We start from the raw sequence: 17,785 nt of genomic DNA on the forward strand, positions 1-17,785 counted from the left end.
ACCTTTGAAAAAGACTTCCTTGAGTACTCTTAATGAAGTACTTCCTTGAGTACTTTAAAATTAAGGATTCTTGATTTGCTACTTTCTATACAGGTAGTCCTATTTGCTATTGAAACGAAATTTGGGAACATACTTTTATTGTCAACGTCAAAAACACTAACCTAACTCGCCTTGACTGTCGTTTAATTGTTTCCAAGGTAAAAAAACTGACTAAACAATTGTCACGAAGCGCGTCCTTTTTGAAACCCGATGGAACAGTTTCGAAATATTTAGAATTATCTTCATTGTTTTTGCCGAAAGAGATTAATAATTTTAGGAGAATGCTGACAGTCAAAACAAGCAAGTATACAAATTCTAGAAAATTAGAACTACAGGGAGTTACAATAATATAACCTAAATTGGGGCTAAAATGGGGCTCTCGAACATTATGAACTACTTAAAACCTAAACACTATAGATAAAAAATAATAAACCAAACGTAAGTAGAACCCTAAATAAACCCTACGAATCAACTTTAACTACAGAATACTAATAAAAGTAGTACAAAAGCTAGGAGAAAAATTAACGTATTTACATTTTCATAATACTATGTTTGATTATTGCTATTTTTGAAACTATCCGGAGATACGATTGCGATTAAATTAGAAGAAAGTTGCCAATTTCGATCCTTATTGTATTTCCTTTTACAGAGTTCCAAAATGTTTATTAGTTCGTGAGTTACAGGGTGATTTACAAAAAACACCAAATTTTATTTTAATTATTATTTCCAAAACTATTGATTTTAGAAACTTACTTTTAATTACAAAGTTTTATAATTTTTTGTGCTCTATAAAACTTTACCGAATTTCTGATTTTCTTTTATGATGTTTGGTATCTTGGCAATGGCTATCAACTTCTTTTTTTTAAATACGGACCTGCATTTTTTATTTTGAAAGCATTTTTTATTCTCTGTAAAATGATGTAACTGATTCAAATATTTCCCAACTTTTTAACGATTTAATAACCATCATCAGGAATTTTTCCTTAGTGCGGATCTGATTTTTTTAATTGCTAAAAACTTAAAATTTAATTAATTAAAAGTTTAAGCTTATTAAACTGGTTGTTATTTGTGTTAAACCTGATGAACCCTAATTTAAATATTTTAAAAAATGTAGTTTTAAATTATGATACTTATTGATATTATCCGTTCAATTTAGTTGAACAGAACAAAAATAGTATTTTTCACAGAAGTCATCGAGTTTTCGCGCCAGTTTTTATTCATATTAATATTTATTGGATTGGTAATAACGGTCCTATAAATTGGCCCGCAAGATCACTTGATGTAACACCCATGGATTTTTCCATTTGGGGTTTTATTAAGAACCAGGCTTATCAAATTACGCCTCGACATATAGAGGAGCTAAGTTTAAAAATAAGAGTTTCACGCAACAATAATCAAAGAGAAATTGTTGCCACTGCGCGAAAATGCTTACAAAATAGTGGTGGTCATTTCGAACAGTTAGATTAATAACAATTAATTAATACGTACATAACTATGAAACTCTTATTTTTAAACTTAGGTCCTCCATATATTGAGGCGTAATTTGATAAACCTAATTCTTAATAAAACCCCAAATGGAAAAATCCATGGGTGTTACATCAAGTGATCTTGCGGGCCAATTTATAGGACCGTTATTATCAATAGCCTTTATTTATTTTAAATAACTTCTGGATTTATTTATTTTTTATTATTATATTGTTCAGTAATAATGTTAGCAGCAGATTATTATTAAATAAATAAAATGATGACAACTAAACAAATTGTACACTCTTTAAAGGTTATTTAAAAATGCAAGTTATTTTGTGTCTAAAATGGAATTGTTATTAATATTACCATTTTTATATTATTTTAGCGTTTATCAATATTTTTAAATAACAACCAAAAAGATAAACTTTTTACTGTATTAATAAGTAATTTAAAAAAAAACAGGCCCGCATTGAGGAAAAATTCCTGATGATGGTTAATAATACGTTGAAAAGTTGGGAAATATTTGAATAAGATACATAATTTTAAAGGGCATAAAAATGCAGGTCCGTATTTAAAAAAAAAGAAATTACTTCCAGGCAATTAAAGTCACTTAATATCCTGGACTAAGGGTCTGACTAACTTAAATACCTGATCGAGTGACGCAAAAACAAATGAGTCAAATGCTTTAAAGAAGGATTTATAAGCTTCAACTAAGCACCTTACATCGAAAAAACTACTGAAAATAAAAAGGTAAAACCAACAGTTGCATGATAAGAAAAAAGTGCCCTATAAATGTTACTTAAGATATAAAGCGATCCCAGCAAAAATTTCCAAGTCTTCAAAAGCCAAGACGATAGTTGTCCATTAAGAGCCAAATATTTTAAAAACTACTGAAAATAAAAATACGAAACGAACAGTTTCATAATGAGGGAAGAGTGCTCTATAAAAGTTGTTTAAAATACAACGCGATCCAGATAAAGCTTTAAAAGTTATCCAGGTCCAAAGTGCATCAGAATCATAAAAAGTCAACAGTTACTTTCAAGATCCTTCTATAAGTTCAAATAATTTACAGCAGTTTAACTTCAGAAAAGCAGACTTTCCACTCATGTATAATTTGTTGCTTGATGTCCTCTGACGTTGACAGCGCTTGCAAGGAACAAAAGACTTGATTCAGCTTTTGCTGCTTCAGCACCTTTAAAACAACGAAGATGACGGCGATTTCCAGTATGGTTTTCAAAACAAATTATTTGTAATATCTTTAAGAAGGAAAAAGCATATCGTGATTATAGATCCTCTCCAACTGAATTTAATTTTTCCAGATACAACAGGCTTCGTCAGACAATAAAATCTCAAGCCCGTGAGGCCTATAACTCATTTGTGACCCAAGCCGAGGAGAACATTGTCACTGATCCTTCATCGTTTTGGTCTTTTGTTAGAGCTAAGAAAGGCCATTCTTCACTTCCGTCCTGTCACATCATATGCGATGCCAATGGTAATTCTTTTCAAGGAACAGAAAATATTGTGACAGCTTTTGCCAAACTTTTTCAGAATGCCTATAAAGATCCAATCAATCTCTCAGAAACCTGTCCTCCTTCTAATTCCTCAGACCTCATTGACATTCTTCCATCAATTACCACTGAGAAAATTATTGCTGCTAGTCGGAGGCTAAAAAACAAGTTGACAGCCGGTCCAGATGGTGTTCCAAGTTTTGTGGCTAAAGACTGCATGTTTGTCCTTTATGTCATATTTTTAACTTTATTTTGAAAACTGGCAAATTTCCAGGCGTCTGGAAATGTGCTAAAGTAATACCAATTCACAAAAAAGACGCTATAAACAATATAGGCAAACTTTTGAAACTACACACAACCAAACTTATATGGAATCACCTTGTATTAATACGAAATATTTTAGTAAGATATTTTTTGTTGCAAGCAATAAAAAAGTACAAGTATTTACTCTCAAGGACAGGCAGATTAATAATAAATAATAATGTTTTACCTAGCAGTGTCGATTTTACTGTTTCACTTGCAAGTCGCATCAAATTTATAATTTATTTATTTTTGAAAACTAAACAAGAATGCCATACATTGGGCTATCGGAAGTTCAGAGGGGAAGAATTATTGCTCTGGCAGAACAAGGCATGTCACAAAGGCAGATAGCTAGAACGGTGGGGGTTACACAAGGTGTTGTTTCAAAAACATATTCAAGATTTCTGGAATTGGGAACCTTAAAAAACAGACCAAGGAGAAGTCGTGAAAGAGCAACTACTGAAGGGCAGGATCGCTTTTTAGCTCAAATAGCAAGAAGAAATCCCACAACATCTTATCCAGAGCTTCAAAGGCAACTTTTACAAGCTACGGATGTTTCTGTCGAAACGTGCTCGGGAATTATTTAGCAGAAGACAGTTAAGGGTTCCAGAACTTTCAAGGCAACATAAAATTGACCGTTTAAATTGGTGTTTGGAGCATGAAAATTGGGATATTAAAAATTGGAAAAATGTTTATGTTCGGATGAAACCAGAATAGGACTACGATCCGATGACCAGCGGATTCGCATTTTAAGAGGTAGAGGGAGACAAGCTAGACTTCGTGCTGTCAAACCTATCCCGAAATACAGGGTGAGTTTTTCAAAGCGCGGAGTAGTATTATGCATTGATGATATTATTTATCGATGACGTGCTCCTGGACTATTATTTGGTTAAGCATTCTTCACATTTTAAAAATATTTTGGACTATACAGAGTGCTCCGAAAAAGCAGGGCACTACAAAAGTTAATTTTTTTAAATGGAACACCCTGTATTGCAAAACATTTTTGAATTCTTTGCGTAATTACCAATCTTTTTTGATAATGGTTTAATATGCCAAAAACTACTAGTTTAGGAGATAAATCAAATTTTGTTAAAAATTTAGAATTTGCACGCATCTCTTTAATATTAAAATTTAGCACCTAAATTTTGAATACAGACTTAATTTTTATCATCAGAAGTAAAATAAAGTTACTTTGATATGCGTGCTATGTAAAATTATTCATTTTGTTATACAGGGTGTTTTTTTTGAAAGGCCAAACTTGCCCAACTTTAAATATAAAAATCTCTCTTATTTTAAATGAAACACCCTGTATATTTTCATGTCATCTAATAGCTTACTTAAGAGCCTATAAATTTTATTAATAATGTCCTATCTCTATATCTAACAGTTTTTGAGATATCATGGATTTTTCTGTTTTTCTCCTGTAAAAACTGACAATGCCGACTTAAAGTTTTGAAGCACCTCGTATTTTTTATGTATCCATCAAGGCGCCGTGGAAACAAATGTTAAAAATCTCAATAACAAAAAGACAGTTACATTAGTTAATTAGAGATTAATAGTTAGATTTGTTTTAAGGTGTTTTTTAGATATTTGTTTTCAATATTAAAAATGAATTATTCAAGAAATGAATTTATTGATATGATTTTTGTTTTGGGTGAAGCAAATAAAAATTGTCTGCTAGCTCAAAGGCTATATAGAGAAAAATATCCTCAACGGCGCACACCCGATTCCCGCAGTTTTCGCGTTGTTATGGACCGATTTATGACGACTGGTAGCGTGGATCTGCCAAAACGTAATGTTGCTAATAGGGTGGCAAATGAAGGTAAAGAACTTGAAATTCTTTTGCAAATTGAGGAGGATCCCCACATTGGTAGCCGTAGGTTAGCCTTACTTTTTGATGTTTCGCAGACAACGGTAAACCGGACAACACGGAAATATAAATACCACCCATATCACATTAAGTTGCATCAAGAACTTCACAATCAAGATTTTCAGCTACGTGTAACTTTTTGTGAATGGTTACTTCGCAAAATTGAAATTAATCTAAATTTTGTTAACTATATTATGTATTCCGACGAGGCGACATTTAAAACCAATGGTGCTGTCAATAGGCATAATATGCACTATTATGCAACAGAGAACCCTCATTGAGTACGTGAGGTTCAGCACCAGAATCATTGGTCTCTTAATGTATGGTGCGGCATCCATAATAACCGTATAATTGGACCATATTTTTTTAATGAACCTTTGAATGGGCATTCATATCGAGTATTTTTACAGCAGCAATTGCCTGAATTATTAGAAGAAGTCAATCTCCAGGAACGGTATGTGGTTTCAACAAGATGGTGCCCATTTTCATCGTGCAGTAAGGGAATATTTGGATCAAGAATATCCTCAAAGATGGATTGGTCGCGGAGGATTTGTTGCATGGCCGCCAAGGTCTTGCGATCTTACGCCGCTAGATTTCTTTCTGTGGGGTTATCTCAAAGATAAAGTCTATGCAACAAAACCAACTACAAGGGAGGATATAATTATTAGAATTAGGGATGCCTGTCAAACCGTAACACCAGGAATGTTATACCATGTTCGACAAAATATAATTAAAAGAATTAATATTTGTATCGAACAAGGAGGACATATCTTTGAACATTTGTTGAACAGAAATTAACTTTTATTATATAAAAATAAGTGAATTTAATAAAAAGAAACGTCCATAAATTTGTTTCATTTTATAAGAAAAAAATAACACGAAATGAAGAAATATAAGTATATTTCAAAAACTATTAGAGATAGGGATAGAATATTATTAATAAAATTTATAGGCTCTTAAGTAGGCTATTAGATGACATGAAAATATACAGGGTGTTTCATTTAAAATAAGAGAGATTTTTATATTTAAAGTTGGGCAAGTTTGGCCTTTCAAAAAAAACACCCTGTATAACAAAATGAATAATTTTACATAGCACGCATATCAAAGTAACTTTATTTTACTTCTGATGATAAAAATTAAGTCTGTATTCAAAATTTAGGTGCTAAATTTTAATATTAAAGAGATGCGTGCAAATTCTAAATTTTTAACAAAATTTGATTTATCTCCTAAACTAGTAGTTTTTGGCATATTAAACCATTATCAAAAAAGATTGGTAATTACGCAAAGAATTTAAAAATGTTTTGCAATACAGGGTGTTCCATTTAAAAAAATTAACTTTTGTAGTGCCCTGCTTTTTCGGAGCACTCTGTATAGTCCAAAATATTTTTAAAATGTGAAGAATGCTTAACCAAATAATAGTCCAGGAGCACGTCATCGATAAATAATATCATCAATGCATAATACTACTCCGCGCTTTGAAAAACTCACCCTGTACAAAGGAGGTACTGTAATGTTTTGGGGTGGAATTATGATTGGTGAAAGAACTCCTTTAATTCCAATTCGACAAACCCTAACAGGTCAAAGGTATGTAGATTTGGTATTGCAACCTGTAGTTAGGCTCTGGCGAGGTGGTTTTGGCAATTTTTTTTATTTATGCAAGATAATGCCCCTCCACATACCAGCAGAGTTGCAAAATGTTTCTTAGAAATGGAAGTTATTGCCGTTTTAGAGTGGCCTTCTTGCTCACCGGATCTTAATCCTATAGAGCACTTATGGGATAAGATAAAAAGAAAGATTAGAGCTCGCCAGAATGCTCCTGGTAACACTGAGGAGAACTAGAGGAATGGACAAATGTTCCTCAAGAAGACATTGAGAATTTGATAAATAGCATGCCTCGTCGAATTCGTGCTTGCATCGATGCTAGAGGTGGCAATACTGATTATTAACATTTAATTTTAAATTAACATTCTTGTTAAATTGTCATATTCAGAAAAATCATTTTTATAGAAATCTACACTTTTTGTTTTTTGTTCTATTATTGTGAAAATTGTAATCAGTTTTATTATTTTTTTTAATAAACTTGGTTTTGAAAAAGTGCCCTTTAATCCTCAATGACTATTTTTTAAAATAAATTCCATTTTGCGAAATTACTGGGTGATTCCATATAAGTTTGGTTGTGTGTATTGTTTATAACAGAATTCTTCCCCAAGTTCAATCACTACTCTCTATAGATCAACACGGTTTTATTCCTAAAAGGTCGTGCATCACTAACTTCTGTAATGTGACTCATTTTATTTCTTCAGCCCTCGATAGAAAAAGCCAGGTTGATGTGGTGTATACTGATTTCAGTAAGGCTTTCGATCAGATAAATCATAGCATTCTGAACAAGCAATTTAACTTCCCAGAAAGGCTAATTTCGTTGCTTTCGTCATACCTTATTAACAGTTTGTTGAGGTGGAAGGTTGCAGATCTAACACCTTTGTTTCAACTTCTGGAGTCCCACAGGGATCCAATCTCGGCCCACTTCTTTTTATCTTTTATATTAATGATCTTATAGAATTGATTTCCTGCCTTAGACTAGCTTATGCTGATGATCTGAAAATATTCTGGTGACTGCTTGTTCTTACAGAGTAACTTGGACTGGAGTAATTAGGGGGTGGTGCAGTCGAAATCAGTTATATCTTAACATCTCGAAATGCTGTGTGATCTCCTTTCACCGAACCAAGGATCCTGTTTTGTTTAATTACAATATAGACAAACAAATCCTCTGTAGAAGTACTTCTATTAAAGATCTGGGGGTTGTATTCGACGATAGGCTCACATTTGTGCCACAGATTGAACAGACAGTGACCTCCTCGTTGAAACTTCTGGGTTTTGTCATTCGAAATAGCCGACTCTTTAACTACTCAAACTCAATAAAACTATTGTACTTTTCCTTTGTTAGATCAAGACTGGAATACGGTTCCTTGTTGTGGTGTCGTTTCTATGAATGCCATGTTGGCTAGATCGAGAGTGTTTAGAGAAGGGTTTTAAAGTTTCTTATGTGTCGTGCTGTTTGGGGACATGATCATGATCTGATGTTAGGTAGATTTAATCTGCAATCTCTGGCCATGAGGAGAACAATTCATTTTGTCAATAATCAAATAAATTCTCCTCCTCTCTTGAACGATATTCTATTTTATGTACCACGATTTGCTTCTAGGGCAAATATCACTTTTGCTTTAGATCGCGCCAGAACTAACATTAGGTTTCAGGATCCCGTATATCAAATGTGCAAAATTTTTAATTCAGTATCGTCAAGCTGTGACATATTTGTATGCTCTAGTTTTGTCTCTGACAAACCAACAGTTACCATAATTCCTTTTCTCTTCCTTTTTTCCCTTGTCTCATGAATCCCTTTCTTTGTTCATTCTAATGTTAATTTATATCTCCTTTAATTTCTTACCTTTAATTTACTATAGTAATTTAAGTTTTCCTTATTTTTCTTTCTTTTTGTTATTTAATACTTGTTTACACTTTCAAAACATTATGTAACCGGGCTTTGCCTGTTGGAAATAAACTGCTAAACAATAATAATAATATCAAGAGTTAATTCCCCTTGACAACTGAACCTAAAATTCTTGTCGATTTTGACGTGTTTCTGATAATCCGAGAACGCACCACCTCGTGATCCATTTGGGGGGATTTTCAACGGTTCGGGTCGGGCAAGTCAACGAGCGTTGTTTGTTTAAGTTTCACCGATAATTATAAGTTCAGGGAGTTCGTGACTGCCCCGCCCTCTACTGGACGGCGAAACTGACCCTTTTTTTATTATTATTTTTTTAAATTATATACATGTATTATAATGTGCTGCACCATGTCTTTTTCCCATACTTTGATCATGGATTACGTAATTTTCCTTTTTGATCTAATTTTAATTAAGATTACTCTTGAATATCTTCGATCAGGGCTTTAGGTTTGATCCATCCTAACATTTTGCTGCTACAAATCCGCTCTGAAATATTCAGTGTAAAACGGGCAAACTGAAAATTACCATAAGATCTCTATACTTATTAAGCGCTCGGGTTCTTCCCACATTTCATCGGACTTTATAATCGTTCTACATCATTTTTTTTTCTTCAATATTCTCTTCCGGGTTTTAACCATAACTTTAAGATCGATGATCGATCCCAATATGTGTAGATGGGGCCTGACTATCGATAAAATTTATTATAAGGATAATAACCCGCGATATAATAGGTTTTAGATGCAGCGTGAAGTTGTGTACTTAAACTAATTGCAGGATGTGATTAAACGCGAATCTTTGGTGTCTTGGGACCTGCTGTTTTTCTTTTTAAACAATGCCGTAATTAGTTTTTTTAGCCTAATAGATTTTTTTCTGTTTATTAATTTAAATGCAATGAAAATACGAGTTGTTCCCCGTATTGCTAAATGGTTAACCATTGTATCGGGTGATCTCGGATTAAAGCGCTATCTTGTCGAAAGATTGTGCCTAACTATCAATATAAAATAATAAAGAGCTACTTTCAACGGGAATCTAATTATAAGTTAATTTCTTAGAGACCGGATAAATTCCGACATGAAACTCTCGCATCATACATACTTAATAGAAAATCGCTCAGGCTGCCTCTGATCTAATCTTTAACGATCAAGATCTATTCAGAACGTGTATTTTAGTTAATATATTGTTTTTTTTTTTAATATTTAAAATATATTAAAAAGCGATTTTGGGCGTGGCTTATGCGGTCTCCATTTTGTTTATTTTTTTAGTCATTCCCCAAGTCAATTCGTCTTGGAAATCACATTTTCTTACCAAGTTCATTATTCAATATCCAAGTTCAAGGTTTTTATGTATTATAATAAAATTTATTTATTTTTCATTAAATATGACAAGTGTCATTTTCCATGTTAATATTCGATTACTAAATTAGGGAAATTAATAAGATGTGCTTCATGTGACATTAAATTATGCATTTAGCTTGAAACTTTTATCTACTACGTAAGGCAAGTATCAGGTCATTATATGCGTATACTTTTATACGTCATCTCTACCCCCATGTTATTTCTCCATTACAACTCCATCTACTGTTAAATTATGCGTATATATGAAATTCTTAACTAATTTATGAGCAACGCGATTTATCTTGCTACTCTTATTATTACTTGCTTTGATAATAATAAATTAAATAAGTTTCTAATATTTAATTGAAATTAAAATAATTTAATGACATGTGCATCGTGCACTATTAAATTATGCATTTAAATTGTAATTTTAAATTCAATTCGCTACATATAAATATTATTTCCCATGTTATTACATCATTATTAAATACATAGTATACTATTAAATTATGCATCTACTTGACATTTTTTATTATTTTTTTTTTTAATGTAATTTATTCGATTGCGCCATGTCCAAACTCGATTTAAATCAGTGTGATACAATAATCTATGGAACTCCTTTGGAAATAATACACTAAATAAGTTTTTAATAGTGAATTAAAATTAAAAAGAAAATGTGCCTCATGCACTATTAAATTATGCATTTAAATTCCCGTTTGAATTATATGAGCCTAGTGATTTAAATCATAGACTTTTATTGATTTTTCTAATAATCTAAAAACAAATATCTGCGAGACGTATATTTTAAGATATTTATCTAATTTAATATAATTCTGTATATTAAAAAAATAATTTCATGCTTGAAAATGTTTTAATTGTATTTTTACATAACCCTCTTAATAGGTATTTAGTTTATAACTACATAAATTTAAATAAAGCTCATGCACTATAAAATTATGCACATATACATATGTATTAATTTAGATTTTTTACACAATATTTCCATTACATGCAACGCGACTAATCTTGCTATTGTTATTACTGCTTTGGAATTTATAGAATTTCTGTGATATAAATAGATTTAATAACTTTCTAATATTCAATTAAAATTAAAATAATTTAATAATGTGTGCCTCATGTACTATTAAATTATGCATTTAATAGTACTTCATAGGGCTTGTATCATTTTATTATATAGATTAACCCTCATCTTTACCCTCATAATATTACTTCAATACAAGATGTAAAAAAAATATTTATATATAAATCGGGTACTATTAAATTAAGTATAAAAATGTAACAACTTAATTTTCTCATTTTTTATGTTATTACACCATTATTAAATTAAGAAAATGAATAATATGTGCATCGTATACTATTAAATTATGCATATATAATTAATAACTTACATGTTACCCAATTTTTCCATTAGCTTTGGAACTCCACTCGAATCACTAGTGATAATATAATCTATGCAATTCCTGTGATAATAATAGTATTGAATATTAAAAAGTTAAATAACTTTTTAATATTCAACTGCAGTTAAAATAATTTAATAATATGTGCCTCGTGCACTATAAAATTATGCATTTAACTGATATAGGGAAACTATCGTTTTATTATATGCACAATTTGTCTTATATAATATTTACCTCATTATAATTGCTCCATTACTGAACCTAATAATATGACCATCATATAATATCAAATTGTGCATCTACGTACAATTTTTCGGGTGACTTTTGAAAATTGTGATAATATAACCTATGCCACCTTTTAAAAAATAAAAAACTGCATAACATACACTATTAAATTATGCATTCAAATTATAAGAGACTAGAATATGGTCAATTTGGGGTTTCCAAGATGGCGCCATTTTAACTGCACAAAAATCGGTCCAGAAACAAGTTTTTAAGTAATTGAGAGCATTTGTAATTTTTTCCAGGCATTTAAGGTAAATAGAGGTAATTTTCCGGGCATTTAAAGCCATTTTTTACATACGCACCTATTTACTAATTTTTTCACTCATTTGGGACTTTCATGATAATTTTTGCAGGCATTTAAATTTTTTCCAGTCATTTGAAGTCATTTATATTTAAAATTATAAAAAAATATTTGAAAACTTCAAGTGCCTGGAATAAATCTATAATTTTTAATTAAGTACCTGAAAGAGGCTTGAGAACACTTAGAAGACTCTTACAAACAGAAAAGTGACTTGAATTCCTGAAATAAACTTTCAAATCCTTGGAATAAATTTATGAATACTGAAAATACTCTTACAGGGAATGAAAAGGACCAAATTCCTGGAATAGACTCTCAAATAACCTTCAAGGGCCTAAAAGAGGCTTAAGAATACCTTGAAGACTCTTGCAGGAAAAATTCCTAAAATAAACTCTTAGATTGGTATGCTTAAGAGAGACTTTTACAGGCAGTCGAAGTTATTACAATTCCTGGTATAGACCCTCACATTGTCTAAAAGTGCCTGGAAGAGGCTTAATAACACTAAGAGAACTCTTACAGAAAGAAAATCCTGGAATAGCATTATTAGGTAATTATTATGGCTATTAATTTTTTTTCAAGGCATTTTCAAGTATTTTGATGCCTCTAATTGAAATTTTTCCTGAATTATTTAGAGGCGACTTAGTGTCATTAGAGTTCATTTTCCAGGCATTCATAACTATTTAAAAGAATATTACCGGCACTTGAAGTTCCTTTCCAGGCATTTAGATCTATTTATTAGTTTTTCCCCACATGTAAGGTCTTTAGGGTAATTTTTTTGTAGGGCTTTAAATTCAATTCGAAGCCATTTTTAATTTATTTCAAGCAATTGTTTCAGGTTTTTGGAGCCATTTTAATGTCTCTATGGCTGTGGAAAAGTGCGCAAGAATATGAGCAGCAACGCTTAATAAAGTTCTTTTCCAAGCATTTGCCATTTTTTCCAGTGATATTCAAGTATATTGATGCCTTTAGTTAATTTAATTTAGATTTTTTCAGGCACTTGTTTTTTTTTCTAGACACTATGACCTTCTTATTATTTGCAAAAATTTTTAGCAATTTTTAATTTCTTCCAGGCATTTGATGCAATTTGTTCAATGCGCAAGCATCGGCGCAGAAACGCATAGCTAGAGTCCTTTGATACCTCGATTAGCTATTACAACGGCTTGATCTTAAAATAAAAAACTTTTTTATTTGACAATCTGTCTTAGGGTTTAATTAATGCCAATCAAACGTTCGTTACAGTAATTTCCTTAAACGTCGATCGACCTTAACCGCGAGTTATAATTTATAATTAATAAATTTATAACCGTATTGTATGCAATGCGGAGGTGCGACTAAAATAGTCCGCAACATTAATTCGCTTGTAATATTTCTTGATTGGTTATATAATATCTTACGCTACGACCAATTAAATATCAATTAAGGTTTTATTGTTCTCTTGTGGTACCCTTATAGCGTTTATCTTATCAATCTATTAAGGTGGTGCAACAGGTCTAAATCAGGTCACAATATAAATATTAGTAACAAACATTTTTTTTAATTTACCGAAAATATTGTTCAGTGGTTACAAAAAAATATTGTGAAGGTTTAGGGATCACCCTAATATCACTTTAAATGTCGATTAAACAGATTAAGGTAAACAAATTTATTTCTACATATATTCATAGGAAACTAAATTTCTTACAAAAAAAGCTTTAGACATTGATATATTATTGAGATTTACCATTTTTATTTTCGAACTAACGATACTTAAACGGGATTTAATGATGCACAAAAAAGGGCTCTTAACGTTTTTATATAAAGTTTCTTACGTCGAACTTCCAGAAATGCCTTTGCAATAATTTCATATATTTTATAATAAGTGGAACAAAGACAATTATATGACTATAGCCAAGATGTAAAATTGAATGTATGAGTAATTCTTTTGTAACACGGAAGAAATTATTGTTGTCGCATTAGGTATATTTTGGCGCCCAACAGTGTGGGTGATTTTTTTTTTTAACTCAAACTTATTATCATTACGTCGAATTTCCAGAAGTGACTGCGGTAATTTCATATATTTTATAATAAATGGAACAAAGCCGAGTATATGACTATAGTCAAGATGTAAAATTAAATATATGAGTAATTCTCTTGTCACACGGAAGAAATTATTGTTGTCGCATCAGATATATTTTGGCGCCCAACAGTGTGGGTGAATTTTTAATTTTTTTTTTAATCTTCAAACTTATCATCATTACGTCGAACTCCCAGAAGTAACTTTGCGGTAATTTCATATATTTTATAATAAGTGGAACAAAGCCGAGTATATGACTATCGCCAAGATGTAAAATTGCATGTATGGATAATCATGGTCACATTAGATATATTTTGGCGCCCAACAGTGTGGACGATTTAGAACACACGTTTATTTAAACATCCCTTTTCTTAAGAATTATCTGTATACCTCTCTCGAAAAAGTGTGCAATTCCTCCTCTCTAGAAGAAACCTTAATAAATTAACCAGTATACCGATCTAAGCAATTACTCTTATTTAAATACCTTTATCCGAACAGCTTTGCTGCAGTTCCTCTTCGACTCGTCGTCCATAACGAGAAAGGAAAGAAGAAAACACATGATAACTGTTAATAGTTGTGCAGTAACATTTGACCCGATGTATTACCGAGAATCCCTGCTTGGTCGCAGGATCTATGCGATGCGGTGTTCGCAGGCATGCATACCGTGGCTCTGCTTCACTTCCTCCGATATACACAGCCAAAGGTTTATTGATAACGAAATAAGATTTCGTTAGAAATTTTTCTTTAAACAAGGCAACTAGGCTAGCACGAGTCATCTGGTGCGCATACTCTCTTTCAGCAAGCAGTGTTGTCAGCTCTTTATTTGTCTTTGAAGTTTGTTTAGCGTGAGTAAATAGTCATTTTTTCTGTTAAATGAAAGGCAATAAAATCAGTACCTTCTTAACACCATTCCGCCTTATTTCGTCCGCCGCTTCCGAGCAGCTTTATCTACTCGAGCAATAAAATTTAACACCTCGGTACCGCCTCTGACCTTCTGCGGTCACATCGTCAGTTCTTACGACCTGCGCGGGATGGTATAGCTTAACTAATTTTAAGTGCATTTGCTGAACATTTTTTAACTAATAAAAAATAGATTTTAATTTATAAATGCAAATACTGCACCCCACTGCTTATGTCGTCACAGAACATGCACAAGTAATTTATTATTGTTTCTACTAAACTATATGTGAGTGGTGTGTTATTGAGGATATTCTATGCAAGTGATACTAGAAACACTATACGCACCTTATGCGAGCTTTGTCTTGGGTTCAAGAAGAATAGCCCGCGGTGCGGCCAGACCAAATAGGTCCATACATAGGATCCCGCCATTCACAACTTTTCATCTATAAGAATTTCGCTTTTTTGCCTCTACGATTTATTATATTCTTGTTTTTGTTTGTGATTTTCCAATATGGCTTTTACGGTCGGTAAATAAATTAATGTTAGACGTCCACAAGTCAAAAGTCAAAGTCAAATATGGCTTCATTAGTTCACAGTACCTAAAATGTTATTAACAATACAAAGAGAAATGAATTACTACACTTAGGTATATTTAGGTATATTTTGGCGCCCAACAGTATGGGTAAATTTCGTCATCATTATGTCAAACTGCCAGAAGGGACTTTGTTTTTGTCAGTCGAGTGTATTGAGTAAGTCCTTTATGACATGGAAGCCCTTTAAAGATTATTAACTCTTTAATTGCACTAGGAATTAGTGCACATTGGTCTATACTCGTGTTTCACATCTTGGAAATTAATCAGTGAAGTTGGTATACTCTTTGTAAATAAGACAACATGTTGGTACGTAGAAGTCCATTTAAGGGCGAGAAGACTTTTCTCCACAAATGAAAATGCCAATCTTTTGTTAGGAGTTATGCATTTCAATGAGTTCACTCATCATCATCATCAGACTCTAAAATTTATTCACTACGTGTGATGTTTAATAGCATAGCTGATGCTCAGAAGTGATGCTGTAATTTTCCTCCAAAACCGGATTTATTAGAACTGATTACACAAATTGGTTGTTTGCTCCTGTACGTAATCATGTTTTTTTCTTTGACTTTTTCCTTTGATTTTCTGGTTGCCATGCCCTGAAAAAGCCATAAAGCAGGAACACGTGTCGGTAGGTACCATTTTTACTTGTTCTGCTTCGTGTCATGGAGTATCCCGATTAACTTATTCTTTTGCCATATGGAACGAAGTATCGTTCATTGAAAAGCGTTTAACTAAAAAGCCAATAATCTTTCAAACCACCTCTTCTATGTCATAAAAGAATTACACTTACACTTGATTATATACCTGTTTTTGTTCCACGTAATGATGATAAGTATAGTTGAAATTTAAAAAAAATCATCCACATTGTTGGGCGCCAAAATATATCTAATGCGACAACAATAATTTCTTCTGTCACAAAAGAATTACTCATACATTCAATTTCACGTCTTGGCTGTAGTCATATAGTTGTATTTGTTGCACTTATTATAAAATATATAAAATTACCGCAAAGTCACTTCTGGAAGTTCGACGTAATGATGATAAGTTTCAAGTTTAAAAAAAATTAAAAATTCACCCACTCTGTTGGGCGCCAAAATATACCTAATGCGACAATAATAATTTTAAATTAATTCTTTTTTTTCGTAGTGATATGACATTTTAAGTAAACCAAAAATGCTGAATAAAGTTGCACTGACCCTATTACAGTCTGGCTGAGTTTGAACTTTCTTTCAATTTTTTTTTATTGCCTCCGTGTTGTTACGTTTCATGTTTTCAGTGATAAATATTAATAAAAACTTGAGGTGAAATGTTTGAGATCCCTGATGGATCTATAACGAGGTGATTTCTTTGGTTTGCAAGAGCTCCATCAACCTTGCATGAATTCTCCTAGTATCTCCTAGAGCATTTTAGGGAAGAAACTATTTGGATTTGATTTTTTACGTCAATGGTAAGCCAGAGAGAGGATAAAGGATAATCTACAATTCCTACGAAGAAACTATAAAAACCAAAGACCCAATTTTTTTTTTCTGGCATAGTTGTTAAATCTATATAGCTGCTCCAAGTGTACTTCCTTTAAAAGACACGAACGAACTTCCCGGTAATAAAATATGACTGGTGCATAATATTGATAAGAGATCGCAGCATTATTATCTCGACAAGCGACAGCGAGACGCGGTGGCAACGGCGGTTTTAATTTTCTAGCAGATTTAATTATTTGTTCTCGTTTACAGTCGAACGGACGCGAGTCCTGCAGAACGGACGCTCGTGACTGCAAACCACGTTCGTTCGAATCAATTTGGTTTTGGTAAAAGCCATCAATAATAATCAATCAAAATCGGTACACTTGGCAACACTGCTTTGCTGCGCACAAGTGTGCTCAGTGGCTCGTCAAAATCAGTGATCAGTGGAGTCATTTTATAAATTTTGATTGACCATAGGGTTTATTGGGTGCCATAGCTTTTAAAGCTATGCACATTTACTAATTATCATGTTCTCCTAATTTTTCAGTTAGAAATGGATATTCTTGCGTACCTGTGGCGCTTGCTGAAGGCCTTGACATTAAACTGAACGCGGCTGTAAGAAAAGTCGAATACAACCACGACGGCGTCGAGGTTACCGTCTATAACCCGAGAAATCCGCAAACCACTAATACTTACCATGGTAAGCATATAATTTATGCATTAAGTCAAGACAACTTACTAAAAAGTTTGTC

At 32.3% G+C, this 17,785-nt stretch overlaps 1 protein-coding gene across 1 annotated transcript in view; it reads left to right on the top strand.

The window, feature by feature from the left end:
- The window catches only part of LOC126748190 (lysine-specific histone demethylase 1A), a 122,398-nt gene that overhangs the window by 101,936 nt on the left and 2,677 nt on the right, over nt 1-17,785 (top strand). Inside the window, exon 10 of the mRNA XM_050457241.1 lies at nt 17,581-17,733. Coding sequence (XP_050313198.1) covers nt 17,581-17,733 — 153 coding nt within the window. The remainder of the gene's footprint in view (nt 1-17,580; nt 17,734-17,785) is intronic.

The sequence above is a fragment of the Anthonomus grandis genome, chromosome 22, assembly GCF_022605725.1.
Source record: "Anthonomus grandis grandis chromosome 22, icAntGran1.3, whole genome shotgun sequence".
Classification (NCBI taxonomy): Eukaryota; Metazoa; Arthropoda; class Insecta; order Coleoptera; family Curculionidae; genus Anthonomus; species Anthonomus grandis.